General features: G+C 28.0%; 4 protein-coding genes across 4 annotated transcripts; 1 reads left to right on the forward strand and 3 right to left on the reverse strand. All coding sequences in view use genetic code 12, as the record gives it.

Moving 5' to 3' along the window:
- Positions 1–290: 290 nt before the first annotated feature.
- CD36_12430 (aspartate-glutamate carrier protein, mitochondrial, putative) lies at positions 291–2486 on the reverse strand (the record flags this gene model as incomplete). The annotated part of the gene is made up of 1 exon (XM_002417837.1): positions 291–2486. One exon carries the CDS (start codon positions 2484–2486, stop codon positions 291–293), a length of 2196 nt encoding a protein of 731 aa, XP_002417882.1.
- A 3269-nt stretch (positions 2487–5755) lies between these two features.
- CD36_12440 (copper metallochaperone, required for cytochrome c oxidase assembly, putative) lies at positions 5756–6208 on the forward strand (the record flags this gene model as incomplete). Its single annotated transcript, XM_002417838.1, has 2 exons — positions 5756–5774; positions 5862–6208. 2 exons carry the CDS (start codon positions 5756–5758, stop codon positions 6206–6208), a joined length of 366 nt encoding a protein of 121 aa, XP_002417883.1.
- Positions 6209–6384: 176 nt separating this feature from the next.
- CD36_12450 (5'-3' exoribonuclease, DNA strand transfer protein beta, putative) lies at positions 6385–10848 on the reverse strand (the record flags this gene model as incomplete). The annotated part of the gene is made up of 1 exon (XM_002417839.1): positions 6385–10848. One exon carries the CDS (start codon positions 10846–10848, stop codon positions 6385–6387), a length of 4464 nt encoding a protein of 1487 aa, XP_002417884.1.
- Positions 10849–12576: 1728 nt separating this feature from the next.
- CD36_12460 (conserved hypothetical protein) lies at positions 12577–14499 on the reverse strand (the record flags this gene model as incomplete). The annotated part of the gene is made up of 1 exon (XM_002417840.1): positions 12577–14499. One exon carries the CDS (start codon positions 14497–14499, stop codon positions 12577–12579), a length of 1923 nt encoding a protein of 640 aa, XP_002417885.1.
- Positions 14500–15791: the final 1292 nt, after the last annotated feature.

A 15791-nucleotide genomic window follows, 5' to 3' on the forward strand; every position in this document is an offset into this window, starting at 1 on the left:
TGATAATCCTAATAATGCTAATGCGATAACAACAAGAAAGAATATATATATATATATATATATAAAGTATTTATACTTTTGTTTGTTTTATTTCGGTTTTTTTTGTTTTTGAATATTTCTAAATTGTAAATTCTTTTATATAAATAATGCAAACAGGCCCACTCAAATAGATTCACACAGATTCACACTTTTGGATAGTTTAATAACAAGTTGAAAACTGGATGGATAGATGGTGGTCGTAGTTACAATAATAATAAGAATAATAATAATCTCTCTCTCTATTTCTATATCTATTTCTTTTTAATATAATTAACATAAGAATCATAATTGAAATTACCAAATTTATAATCAATATCCAATAATAATTTAACGGCATCTTGAGATTTATAAATATATTCAGCTGGTAATTTAACTAAAGCATCATTAACATTAGTAGCAGTAGTGGTGGTGATATCAATTGTTGGAGATAATTCAGATTTATTCATTAATATTAATCTTTCATTTTTTTCTTGAGAATTATAAACTTGATCATTAGTCAAATTATAAACTCCAGGATATCCACTAATACCTTTAAAACTAGATTCACGAGTTAATGGAGGATGTAATGGGAATAAATTTTGTAATAATTCATATGATGCTAAAGTAAAACCAAATTGTGGTGATGATCGGAAAACTCTTGCTAATGAACCTTTGAAAAAAGCACTTAATCCTTCATATTTTAAAATTGATGCTCCACAATCTAAAATCCCTTTATATTTAATGTCATTTTTTTTACCAGCAACTTGTAATCTAGTTTTAATAACATCAGCTGGTGTAGTGAAAAAAGCTGCTGGTGCACCAGCTAAAGCACCAGCAATTAATAATTGCCAAGTAGAAAGTTTTTTATGTTTAGATTGATCATTTGGATCAAATCCAAACATATGTTTTTTCAAATTAGCATAAGTTGGGAAATAAATTGCTGAAAATGGTACATCTCTTAAAAGACATGCACTTGCTCCTTTATATAATCCTCTTAAACCTAATTGTCTAATGATTTGACTAGCATTTAAATGTTTATGAGGAATTTCTCCAGGTTTACTTAAATTTTTTGTATTACCTTGCATTTGTAATCTAATTTTAACAATTTCTAATGGATTAGTGAAAATAACTTGACATCCACCAGCAGTCAGACCTGCTAAAATTTCCCATTTCATAGTAATACTACCATCTTCATTACTACCAATCCCACGAACTAAATCATTAACAGTTAATTTAATGGCTTTTTCTGGAGCAACTCCAACTAATTGAGCACCTAATCCAGAATATAATCCTTTAAATCCTTCCTTTTGTAAAATTTTTTTAAAACAATCTAATGAATTATCATACAAAGCATTATGCTTTTGTGCTTGCATTCTAGTTTTAACCAAATCAATTGGATAAACTGCTGTGGCACCAATACATCCAGCAATTGATCCTAAGAAAAATGAATATAATGAATCATAAAGTGGCCATAAAGAAAAATTATCTCCAGCTTCAATAGTTGAATGTTTACTTTGGGAATGTTCAAAAATTGGTGATAAAGTATTTAAATTATTATTAAAATTTGGATTTAAAAATGATACTAATTCTCTTCTAGGAATATCTTCATCAGTTTTTTTATTAATTAAATAAAATAATAAATCAAGTTCTAATCTTGAAACTGGTTTAAAATTGGCAGATTTTAATAATGGATCATTCAAATGATTATATAAATCGGTTTTATTGATTAAAATATCATCTTTATCTTTAGTAGTTGGTGGAGTATTGACAATGACTTCATTGATCAAATCAACTTTACTCAAAGCATCATAAATAAATAATAAATTAGATAAAGTATAATCTTGTTGTTTACCGAAAAAATCAGTAACATTATGTAAATTAATTTTCAATTTATTGGAAAGTTTATGATTTAAATTTGTTGATAATAATCTAACCAATTCTTCACCATTAACTGTTTTGGTTTTTGAAGCAGCAATTTCAAAATTCCCAATTAATTTGGTTACGGGTAAATAACTAATTAAAGTGACAAAATCATTAAATTCAATGGAACCATTAGGTTCAAAAAATTTGGGGAAATAAATCCAATTCAATTTTATAAGTTTTTGTTGATAATTTGAATCTATTGATGAATTAATTTTATTCAAAATATCAATACATTGTGAATAAGTGATTTTAGAATTTGTGTTTTGTTGACCAGAAAGAAATTGATATAATAATTTATATTCACCATCAGGTGAAGTCAAAGTGTTAACAAATTTCAACCAATTATCTTCAGTAACAAACCCTTTTTTTTCAGCATCAGCAATCAAATATAAAAGTGAAAATGCTTGCTTAGGGATATCAGTAGTAAATGGAGATAAAACATTAACAAAATCAGGTAAAGTAATGATTTTCTCTTCATTTGCACCAACTGTTGCAAATTGATTGAAAATTTCTTTGGCTTTCAATTCTGAACTCAAAGAACTCATATTTTCTTGTTCTTTTTCTTCTACTGGATATTAGCAATAAATAAGGGACTCTATTAAAATAAATAATATATGTTCTTTTGCTTTACTTTTTATAAAAACAAAACCAAAAAAAAGAAAGTAAAAAAAAAAAAAAAAAAATTTATCAAAGATGATTGGAAACTGATAAATTTGTCGGAAAAATATTCGGGTGTGTGGTTGAAAATGTGATTCACAAACAAAAACAAAGAAGGAAAACCAATTCTGAAAAATTTCTATTTGTGTTAAAAAAAAAAAGAAATATTTTTGTCCTCGGAAGAAAGGCACTTTATTCTCTCTTAAAAAAAAATGCAAATACAATGGTGGGGATGAAAACTGTGTTCCTATTATTATTGTTATATCTTCAATATATTGAGATTATAATCAAATAACAAATGATGATATGAAGGACAGGACAGGACAGGGCCGAACAATTGATCTAGGTAAAATGACTAATATTAAAAAAAAAGTAATAACAACTTCAAAATAAATATTGCAGGGATTGGTATTTATATACTAAAAAACAAGAAGTTAAAAAAAACTCTGGGGAAACTAAAACCAAAAAACCAAAAAAAAAAAAAATGCTTTTGAAATTTTGAAATTTTTGTGGGAAAAAGTTGCTTAATTTATTTAAACAGAATTTTTTTTTTAAAAATCTCTTTCTTTTATTACTTGTTGTGGTTAAGGTTGTTGTTCTTGTTGTTGTTGTTATTGATATTTGTTTGTTGCAATTAATAAATTAGAAAGAAAAATGCGTCTTTTGTTTGTGCTATGTGTGTTTGATTTTGGTTTTGATGATTTGTCTTTTCTTGTTTTCTTTTCTTTTTCTTTTTTTTTTATTCTTATTAAAGTTTCTTTTTTCAAAAAAGAAAGTAATGAGTTGTTGTTGTTTTTAGTCTTTTTTTTAATATGTGGAGTATGGAATTCGGTCTTAGGACATGTAAACTTGAAAAAATATTGTTTATAAGACTTATATTTTATTTAGATTTGACCACAACGAATAGAATCAACCCAATTCTAAGTAATCACCACTACAACTATCACTAACTTCACATAAATTAATCCTGTGACACCTTATCCGTTAGCGGAGCACTAAAGCGACAAAAGTGAAATTGAAATTTCTTTTTTTTTTTTGTGTCTCCCCAAGATGTATGACTCAGATTAGGAAAAATGTCGTGTTTTGGGAGGACGTTAACTGAGGGACAATAAAGGGCAGACAATGATTCAAAATTGGTTTGGACTATACAACCAAAAGTAATGCCTTAGCAAGAAGACAGTTTTGGGTGTTGATGTGATGTATTTAATATTTACAGAGATTGAGATTTTGAGTGTGATTGACAGTCTGTAAGTGGAATAATCAAGTGTTTGGTTGTTATTTCAGACCTGAACAAGGCCAATGGGTATAGGAAGGTTCTAGGAATTGATCTTGAACTTGTAGAGGGTCTAAAGTTGTTTTGGAATTGAAATTTAAATAAGAACACAAGAAGGAGACTGATGTATTAAATCAATTAAAACAATTTACAACCAAAGAAACATTTGTTGGTTGTAAATTTATTTGAAAGAAAAATTTTGGTTATAAAGATTTGATGAATTTGTAAAGAAAATAATTTGATAATTATTTTTGCAACCACAACCAACAACCAACAATACTAACTTGTGTTTTATGTAACTACTACATCAATAATTATAACAAAACAAAAAAGCAGAATCACTCTTCTAGTTATGTTAACTAAGTTAATCCATATTCTATCCACACTATAACATTTAGTAACTATCAATCATATAACAGGAGTTTAACACTGAAGTGAAATAGAAATGAGTGAGACACTAACTTGAGAATCTCCCTTTGAGCCGAAGACAATTGATGCGGGCGCGGGCGCGGGCGCATTGAAGCGCATGCGACATTTATTTAGCCATCTGAAAAAAGAAAATAGTAAATTGTCTTATGACAAGTCAACCATACTAAAATCACCATTACCACTTAGATTGACTAAGAAGGGTTGTCAATTGTAATGATTGTGGTAGTAGTAGTAGTAGTAGTAGTAGTAGTTTTATAGCCATATTTCTGTTTTACTATAAGATATTGGGAAAATGGTGTTAGTTAGTTGTATTGTTATTATGGATTACTATATATATTCTACATATTAAACTTTCTAAAAGAGGTAATTTAATTTGATTATGATACTGTTTGTTCTTATGGGATTAATTAGAATAAACCTAATGGTGTGTAACTCACACAGTATATGGGTTATTATGGCATTAAATGAAAAACAATTGAAAGAGCAAAGAAAGAAAAGAGGGGTTCAATTATTGATGAGAAGAAAATAAACAGAATCCCACCGGTTAATGACGGGTAAAAAATATAAAACATCTCTTTTCTTTAGTGAAAACTTTTACCCCACCTTTTTTTCTTTTAATTTTTGGTTCTTTATTAATACCAACCAACAATTTAATCATCATCATACTCTGAATATGAATAATAGAACATGTGAGGTCTTTTACACACTTTGGATTCACAAATAGACTATATTATATTCTACACCTACACCTACACCTACGCTAAACCCTCCCCATTAAATTAATTTAATTCTCTCTTTATTTCTGTTCATTTTCGTAAAGTTGATTGTTATTGGTTAGTTTTTTTCGGGCTTAAGAAACATTTGTTTATTTCAACCCCTCCACCCCCCCCCTTCCCATCTTTCTTGTGAAACCACTCAATGACAAAATAAAATAAAATAAAATAAAATAAAATAGAAAAACGGTAATTTGAAAAGCAACCCGTTATATATCATTCAATTAAACCGATACTTCTGATATTCCAAATTTCATTGCCAAATCCTAACAACAGATTACCAATATGACATGATATACAACTAACCACTAGAAGTTAAATATTTGGTTTCACATTTACAACATATTTGGTGTTGTAAATGATTATAGGAATTTTCCAACATTAATACCAGAAAGCAATCATCATTATTCATTAATCACACATAACATACCCCAGACATCATTGAACATATCAATACCAATGTATCACGTGAGTAATCACATGTCTAGTATCAATCCGCTCTTTTTTTTTTTTTTTTTTTTTTTGTTCGCTTGTACACTTTGATTTTGCTAGATTTTCGTTTCTTTAATGAGAACGAAAAAAAAAAAAAACAAACGTATATCGAACCAGAATATTCCAAAGTCCGTTTCCTTATAATAACAACAAGAGGACCCCATACCATAAATACTCAAATTAATTCATTATGGCAACAGGAGCACCAGGTATGTTATATAAACCATATCAATAAACTTTATCTATTTATTTGTTTATATACTAACAGTTCTGGGTTTTTTTTTTTTTTTTTTTAGGAGGTAATTTCCGAACATGGACTCCAACACCACCAGAACGAGGGTCATTCCCATTAGATCATGATGGTGAATGTAAAGAGTATATGATGAAATATTTATCATGTATGAAATTTACTGAGAATAAAAATGCTCCAAATTGTCGAATATTAGCTAAACAATATTTAAAATGTCGAATGGATAATCAATTGATGGAAAAATCTGATTGGGATTCTTTAGGATTAATTAATTTACCTGGTGAAAAAGATTTTGAATTTGATCATCATATTAATAATAAATTACATGATAAACATGATGGTGATGTTAGTCCTAACAATAAATCAATTGTGAGTTCTAATACGAAAAAATAAAACAAATTTTCCCAAATAATCATAGCCCCATACTATTAGTATGATTTCTGTACATAGAGTAAATTGCTATTAGCTATATAAAAATATAATCATATAAAAAACATGCATTACAAATAACTATAAAAAAAATAAAAAAAAGATTTCCCTTTATACTTCATGGCTGACATTAAACATAATTATGATTCTTGGTTTTGTTTATCTTTAGGTGAAGTTTGATGGGATGATTTATTTCCACCTCTTCCACCTCTGGCACCGCCTCTACTTCTTTGTCCTCCTCTACCTCTAAAACCACCTCTTCCTCTACCATTTACATTATGTTTGTTATCATTTTTTGATTTCACTTCATCTTCAGAAGTTTGTTCAGCCACTTGAGGTTGTTGTTGTTGTTGTGGTGGTGGTGGTGGTTGTGAATTAGTAAATTGTGGTTGACCATTTGGAGGATATTGTTGATAGAAACTAGGAGGTAATGGATTTCCTGGAACTACAGGAATATAACCAGGATGCATTGGTGCGCCTGGTGGAGGAGGAGGAGGAGGTGGAATTGGCATACCATAAGGAAATTGTTGTGATTGTCCCGGTTGTCCTGGTTGACCTGGTTGACCTGGTGGTGGTGGTGGAGGACGAACATTACCTTGATTCATAACATTAGAATAAATATGACCATATATTTGCTTAATTGCATTAGGATCAACTCTTTCATCATCATCATTACCATTACCATTATTCTTTTTGTCAACATCTTTTTCCTCTGGTTTTTTGTCATTTCCATCAGTAGTAGTAGTAGTAGTAGTAGTAGTTGTAGCATCGGGTTTTTTCTTCAACAAGGATAACAATTCATTAGCACCTTTTTGCTTTTGTTGTTCAACTTGTTTTTGTTTAATTTGTTGCTGCTTCTGTTGTTGTTGTTGTTGTTGTTGTTGTTGATTCTTTTTAGCTTCTATGGCTTTCAATTTAGCAATTTTTTCTTCATCAGTCAATTTCTTTCTATTTTTCGAAGCATGAGAATGATAAACAAATTGTTTATTAGTTAAATTCAATACTAATGAAGAATCAATAATTAATCCTCGATTAGAATTCAATTTCCCATTCATATTATTACCACTCAATAAAGGTTGATCAAAAATCACTCCTAATGAAGTTTTAGATCCAACCGTTAAAATCGAAGCCACAGTACCTTTAGATAAAATAGGTACTTTACCAAAATCTTGAACATAAATGATTCTATCACCCAATTCAAATCGTTGATCACTTAATAATTGATATGATTCATTTGCATTCAAAATGGCTTCACGAGGTACACCTTTAATATCTTTATTTATAGTGGGGATTTGATTCATTGATAAATAATTATCCATATATTGTTCAATAGCTTGATAACTGAATTTAGTAAATGATTCACTTTCTAATGATACTGGGATTAATTCATTCTTCACTTCTTTTAACCATGATCTAATTTCTTTCAATTCTTCAGGATTCAGAATTTCATCCACAGTAGGGAAATTAGATCCACTAATGTTATTAGCTAATTTTTTAAATAATTCAGGGAATTTTGTTTTATAATTATTAATCAAATTAATCGCTAAAGGAGAAAATTCCCAAAATTTCCCATTATTCAGTTTTCTAGTATAACCTAAAACTTTTTGTCTTTTACTTTCAAATTTTAATTCTAATCCAATATTTATTTTTCCTTTAGAAAAATCTTGAATCATAAATTGACTAGTAATTTTAGATAATAATAAAGGATTAAGTCTTAAAGTTTTACTAACTTCAAATGAAGGATAATATTTAATTTCATTTTTTTCAATATTTAATCTTTTTTTACCAACATTTGGTTCAGCCAACAGTTGAATTTTGAAAATTTTCACACTCAATTTAGTTTTATCTTCATTATATCCAACAATCTTTGCTGGTGATCCATAAGCCATATCTCCTAAAAATACAACTTGAGAATCAATAGGGAATTCTTGATCAATTGGTAATGGTGGTCTAGTTAAAAATCTTTGATCTTTATTAGTAACCTCTTTAACAATTAATTGTAAAGGATAAACTTCAATATCTTTAGAATAAGTCTTAACATAAGCTCCCTTATGATTTCTAATTAATCCATTCACTGGTTTAACATAAACTAATGCATTTATTTCACCTAATTTGACTCCCTTAAATTTATCCCAAATAACTTTAAGATTAGAAATTTCAGAACGGAATGATTTTTTATCTTCCATAGTTAATTCATTTGTGACGATTTTTTTCAATCCTGTACTAGTTTTAATCGATTCAAATTTATTTTCTTCACTTAAAACTTTAACCACTCGACATTCTCTTAAAAATGGCCATTTAGAATAAACTAATTTATTAATAAAACTTTGAGCAAATTGAGTAATTGTCAAATCACACCAAACATTTTCAATATTTAAAATCATTGATTCTGATCTCGATGGGAAATTAAAAATTTTAACTTCATTTAATGCTAATTCAAAAGTAAATGGAATTGTTGATAATGTTGGGAATCCTGCTAATAAATCTTTACCAGTTTTAGCTCCTTCAATAAATCCAATTTTCAAATTTTCAATTTTAGGTAATTTGAATTCTTCTTCATAACATTGATCATGTTCAATATCATGGAAAAACCCTGGTAATGGTGATGAGAAAACATGATCAATTTGTGGATTATGAATAAATTTGATGGCATGACCATAAGAATTTCTTTGTTTTTCTTCAAAAGTCAATTTTGATTCAATTGGTTTTAATGCTTCAATCAATTTTTTTTCATCAACAAAATCTAATAATACTACTGCTTCCCAACTAGCAGTTTTACCATTCATATCAATTTCAACTTCATGAGGATAAAAATTTATAATTGGTGATTTTTCATCGGTCATTAAAGGACGATAAACTACTGGCATTAATTTTTTGGATCGAGCTGGTAAAACTGCCATTAATTGTTCAAAAGGTTTAAAAGGATGTGATAATTCAAAATTTAATTCAATTTTTTCATTGATCAATTCTTCTAAACCTAATGAAATATCGGAAATTCTGGGGGCATAATGATATTTATAATACCAATTCCATGATGGACAACCACGATAATAATAATATAAAACCCATTGTAACCCTTCAATATAATGTTTAGTCAATTCAATTAATTTATTTTTACCTTCTTCAGTATCAATGGAGAAATGTAATTTAGATTGATAATAATCATTTTTCCAAGATTGGAATTTTTCAGAATATACTTGTTTGGTTTCATTTAAAACTTCTTCATTTTCAATTAAATTAGCTGATTGATATTGTTTAATGGTTTTCCTTAATTCAGTTATACGTTCTTCATGTTCTTCTTCAGTTTCATTGGGTGAAATCCCATCAATATCTAATTTGGCTTCATAAATATCATTAGTTTGATGATGAATTATTAAAAACCCAGCTTCAATGGCAAATTCTTTAATGAAATCCAAATTTTTCTCAACATCTTCTTTATTTAAATGTAAAGTTGGTAATTTACCTTGTTGATCTAAATTTAAAATTTCATTGATTGATTGACTAGCCCATTCCATAAGCCAAGGTTTAATAAATCCAACTAATTTTTTTTGTTCTTTTAAAATTAATAATTTCCCAATTCTTTGACGTTTCTTTTCACCAGATATAGAAATATCATCTAATTTTTTATTAAACCATTCAACATCAACCTCATATTTTTCAAAATTTTCAAATTCAAATTTCGATAAAAATTTGATATAAATGTTTAATCTGACTAAATTGATTTTCCCATTTTCATTGATATAACCATCACTGTCTAACAATGTTTGTTTAAAAGCAGCTATTAATAATGGGAATGCCCCCTTATTAATAAACAAATCAGGTAAATTTGGTAAAAAATCATTACCAATAACATACATAATTAAAATAAAATCATCTAAAATTTTATCAAAATCATATTCAAAATTTAATTGATTTTCAATTTCTTGAAATTCTAAACTTAAATATTCTCTTAATAATGATAAATGTAAAAGATAAAATTTTTGATCATGTAAATCTTTAGGACCAATTTTACGTTGAGGTCCAAAAGTAACTTCTTCTCTCAATAATGCAAAATGAGGATCATGAGTGACTAATCCCAACATAATTAAATCAGCATCTAACCCATAAATACAATGTCTTAAATTTGGATTATAATCATCTTGAGATCTTATTGATCGAATATATTCCATAATTTTATGTTCACCTTCACCAGGAACTTCATGACCACTCAAAACAATTTCAATATTGGCCCAACTTGAATCTTCAGTAATTTTTTTATGAATAAAATATTTCAAATTATTAGTCAATTTAGCCATAAATTCCGTACCAGGAGTAATAGAATTTGAATCAAATGGATCTTCTTTAGGTATTTCTTCTCCATTTTCAATGGCTTTTTTTAAATTTATTTCCGCTTCATAAGCAGTTCTAAATCTTCTTGCACGTTGTTGATTCATTTTGGCTCGAGGAGCAACTCCATCAATAGCCATATAGAAAGTTTTCTGGGGTTTAATAATTTGGAATAAATGTTCAATATAATTGAATATGGCCGCATACATTTGATCATCCAGAAGTCTAGTAATGGTATTATCATTGGAATGAGTACAAGTATGCAATATAGAATTCATATCAAGATACAAATTATCAAATTCAGGAATTTGATTTTCATCAATTAATTGAGAAATCAATGGCCATCTCTCAGAGATGAAACGGAAAAATTTTGGAATACCTGTTGAATAAATGTTAGTAAATCAAGTCCACTTTATAAATTAATAAGATTTCAACAACAATAAAAGTAACATACCCATGATATATATATATATATATCTATTTGTTTCTTTCTATTTATTCAAAAAAAAATGCTGGATGTTTTACTATAAAGTAATGAAATAATACAGTTTGATTGAAATTACAACAAAAACAAGATTGCAATCAATAATACAAGATAATTTACTTTATGGTACACAATGTTGATTGAATTGAATTGAATTGAAACTGGGGAAATATAAGATAATCTTCTATAGTTATTCCTCTTTCAATAAAAGTCTAAAAAGAATGATAATTTGTTGTTTTTGTTGTTGTTGATGAAATAAAAACAATCGGAATGAATTATATATAAATTGTCAATTTTTTTATTTTTTTTTTTTGTTGTTGAGATTTTTTTTTTTTTGGTAATTTCTTAGTTTGATTGATTTGTATGCAAAAAATTTTCTCATTGTTTGCCTTTGGTTTGGTTTATTGTTGGTTGGTTGGTTGGTTGTCAACAATCACCAACTTCTGACAACCAACCAATCAATCAATCAATCAACCTAACTACTGGTTATGAAATGATTACTGAACATTTTAGAGAGCAGTCAATATAAGGAGGACGTTTGTTTATAACCAAGAATTGAAAGTGTTGGAATTTTTGCCAACAAAGTCCAAAAGATGGTGTTTTTTTGTATGTGTGCAATTTGTGTAGTATATGTTCCCACTTTATTCTCTAGACTGTAAGTGTGATATTCAATAATTGTAAGAACATGACATATAATCAACCCCCCCCTCCCCCTCCTTTCCCGCATGCCAGCATGCCGGCATCTATCTATACGTTTCTGTTACTCTTGATCAATCAATTGTAGTAAAATCTATTTGGGGTGTTGCCACCAAATATTGGTAGAATTTTCAGTCTGTTTTTTTTTTTTTTTGGCTTGATTTACACTACCCTGTCAAGAATCTTCTTCTTCCCAAATGACTTCCCTCTCCAAGATTACTATTAAACAGATCATTCCATGAGTTAAGTTGAATAAACATACCATTTTTAAAACAACAAACCACCAAATCTACAAAAAGTAATGGGAACTAAAATTAAAATAGAACAAAAAAACAAAAAACAAGACAAAAACCTATACAAACTAAATTCAAATTGGAAAGCCATGATGAGAATACTGATACATAACCTCAATTAAATTAATTTCAAATGAATGATGAAAATATCAATAAATAAAAATAATTTCATTTTGGGTCTTCAATCAATCATAACCAATCCAATTCAACAATAAAACAAACAAACAAAAATGGATAGTTGAACAGAACTGGGTATATATATATATATAAAAAAAAACCCAAAAGGAGGATATGAGTATCGTACCTGAATGAAACCATCTCCTTAAAACAGTAATAAATCATCTAAATATGTAAAAAAAACAAAAAATAAAAAACGATAAGAACCAATTAACAAATAATATAATAATATTGCAAAAAAAAAAAAAAAAAAATGCCCCAGAATTGAAAATATAAACTTTGAACCATTCAAATACCTATACCACAAACTAACCAAATAAAAAGTAAAAAAAAAAAAAAGAATTTTCTCAAGCATCTTAAGAACTAGTTAATTCTAATTCCGTTTTAATAGAATCGGCCAAGTTCTTACCAAATTTATAAATATAAATGGCATTTTTATCCAATCTTGATTTGAATTTGGAAGCAGTAGAAACAACAGTAGAAGCAGCAGCAGAAGCAGAAGCAGAAGCAGCAGAAACTTGAATATTATAAGTATTTATCAATTGGTTCCATTGTTGGAAAGTAATTTCTTTCAAATCATTAAAAGATTTATTATTGAAAACATTGAAAACATTTGATACATTTAATACATTTGATATTAAACTCTTTAATTGTTTACTTTGAAAAATTATATTTTCCAATATACGAGATGATCCCATAATTATATTATGACGATATTTTTTACTGAAAATACCAGCATTATTATAAAATTTCTTTAAATTGTCCAACCCCATTTGTCGATATTTAATAAAGTTATTTAATCCAATTTGATTATAATGATCAAATTTATTTAATCCAATAATTGAATATTTATTGAAAATAACAATACTTTGATCACTCCATAACTTCAACTTGATATAACTTAATGATCCTAAATCTTGAGATTGTTTCCAAAATTTATCACCATAATGATTCATTTTATTAACCATAAAATAATATTGTGGGAAAACTTTATCATCTAAATTATACTTCAATGTATTAATAAATTTGATTAATTTATTAGTTTTATGCTTTCCAATAGTACTACTAACACCACCACCACCACTACCACCACCACTATAACCACCAAGGAAGAATATACTTTTCTTGGTAATTATGTCTTGTTCTTCTTCATATAATAAATGATTCCAAATTTGATTCAATTTATCAAAAGTAGTCATGGGGGGTTTATCAACAACTTGTTTAGGAACTAAAATATACTTGACACTATAAATTACTGGAATAATACCAAGTACTATGGCTGCCATCATGTAATAATAAAGATAATCGGAATGATGATCTAAAAAAATTTGTAATTTTTGAACTGCACGAACCAATATTGGTTTTGATTTGTTTACAACAACAATAGTACTATTGTTGTTGTTGTTGTTGTCGTGTTTCAGTATTAAATCATTAACTTGAATACTTTTGGTTGTAGACAAAGATGAATCAATAACATCATTGGCATTTTTTTTATTGGATACCGATTCAACATTAGAAAATAATTCAATAGTATCATCCAAATTCTCTTCTAATCCTTCTTCTTCTTCTTCTTCTTCTTCTTCTTCTTGTCGATATTGTTGATCATCAATATAATTATCTAAATGAATCTTGGCAAAATCATAATAAAATTGATTTGATTTTTGTTTTATTGAATCATTTAATTGAGTTAAATTTTCGAAAAACCGGATCTTAGAACCAACATTAAGAGAATTATCATTGTTGTTACTGTTGTTGTTGTTGCTCCCACCACTTAAAATAGAATTTGAATCTGATTCCAATTCCAATTCCAATTCCAAATCTGATTCTGATTCTGATGGTGTGGATATTGTAGTTTGGGAATTTTCAAGATTGGAGTTCCTCTCTTGGTGATGTTGTTTAGTAGTAGTAGTAGTAGTAGTAGGAGTTTCTGATGATGTTTGAGGTATATGTTGTTCAGGTACTTTTAAAATAGATAAATCGGTTGAGTTGTTAATTATTAATTGAGGATAATCTTGGGAACTAGTAGTTGATTGTTCATCATCAATATCAAGATCTGAAGATGATGAAATGATTGACCAATCTTCATCAACTGGAGTGGTTAATCTAGATATAGGTTGACTAGGTTGACTAGGTTGACTAGGTTGATTAGGTTGACTATTATCTTTACCAGAATTTGTACTACCTTCAGCCGTTTCATTCTTTTGTTTATCATTATCAATATCAATACCAGATTTATTCAATTCAGGTTTATTATTTGAGGATAAACTTGATTTCAACATTATTGGATGATTAAGATGTAGGATGTGGCGGAAGGGGGAATTGTTTCTATAGTTAAGGATATAACCACTTGGTGTAGGGTATCAAACACTAAAATAATCAGATAAACAAATCAAAAAAAAAAGGTCAAGTGATTGATTAATTAGTGAGTATAAGTATAAGTATAAGAATAATAATAATAGTATATTAGTTGTTGTGGTTGTAGTAATGAAAAGAGTAGTTATTTGTAATGGAGATAATTGATAAGAAACTAAAAAAAAAAAAATAAAATAAAATAAAAAGGGGTGAGCCAAAAAAAAAAAAAAAAAAAGGAGAGGGAAGTGTGAGTAGTGTAGTGTAGTGTAGTAGAAGTTAATAATTAATGATTTGGGTAGTGTAGTGAAATCAGTTCCTCATTATTATATTAGTATTCAACTAAAGAGAAGAGAAGAGAAGAAAAGAAAAGAAAGAAAAAAAAAATGGAACAAAAAAGTGAATATTAATGAAGACCTTGTGGGCGGCAAAAATAACTTGTAGAAATGACGATAAGAATAATTACTACTCTCATTAGACAGAGAGAGAGCGAGAGCCAGGAGAGTAGAGGGGGGTGAAGCTGTTTATATACATCTTCAAAAAGCATACTGACATCCTAATATGACAGAGCCATAAAACAGATGTAGAATTAAAATCCAATATCAGTAAACAAAACAAACCTAATAATGGTTCAATGAAATACCTTTTAGAATACTAATCTGTGGATTAATTCCATGAACAAAATAACAATCCGGTTGTTCCTTAAAGCGCAAATCAAATCAAATCAAAAAAAAAAAAGAAGCTTAAAACCAAACCACGTGACTAAACTAAAATGTTCTTAACTACAGAGAAAACAAATTCAAAAGACTGGTTAGAAAATTAATAGTGTATTTTTTGTATATAATTGAACATTTGTAGTTGATAACAGCAACTAAAAATAAACTGTGGATATTGATTGATTGATTGATTGATTGATTAGTGGAGTGGAGTGGAGTGGCTTTTGCTTGTTTTCTTTTTTTTTTTTTTTTTTGAAATTCTGCAGATTTTAAAACTCTCCACAAAATCAAAAGCACTGATAACAAACAATATCATTAAATCAGCACCAAACTTATTTTATCAACCAACAGGATTATATAAAAAACAACAACAACAACAACAACAAAAAAAAAACAACAACAACAACAACTATTTGAGAATATGTTCTTGGAATGGCATTGTGTCAACATATCTTTTAATATCATCTGCAGTCACGTGATGATATAATATTCTCTAGAGAATCGAT

This window comes from Candida dubliniensis, chromosome 1 (genome assembly GCF_000026945.1).
Source record: "Candida dubliniensis CD36 chromosome 1, complete sequence".
NCBI lineage: Eukaryota > Fungi > Ascomycota > Pichiomycetes > Serinales > Debaryomycetaceae > Candida > Candida dubliniensis.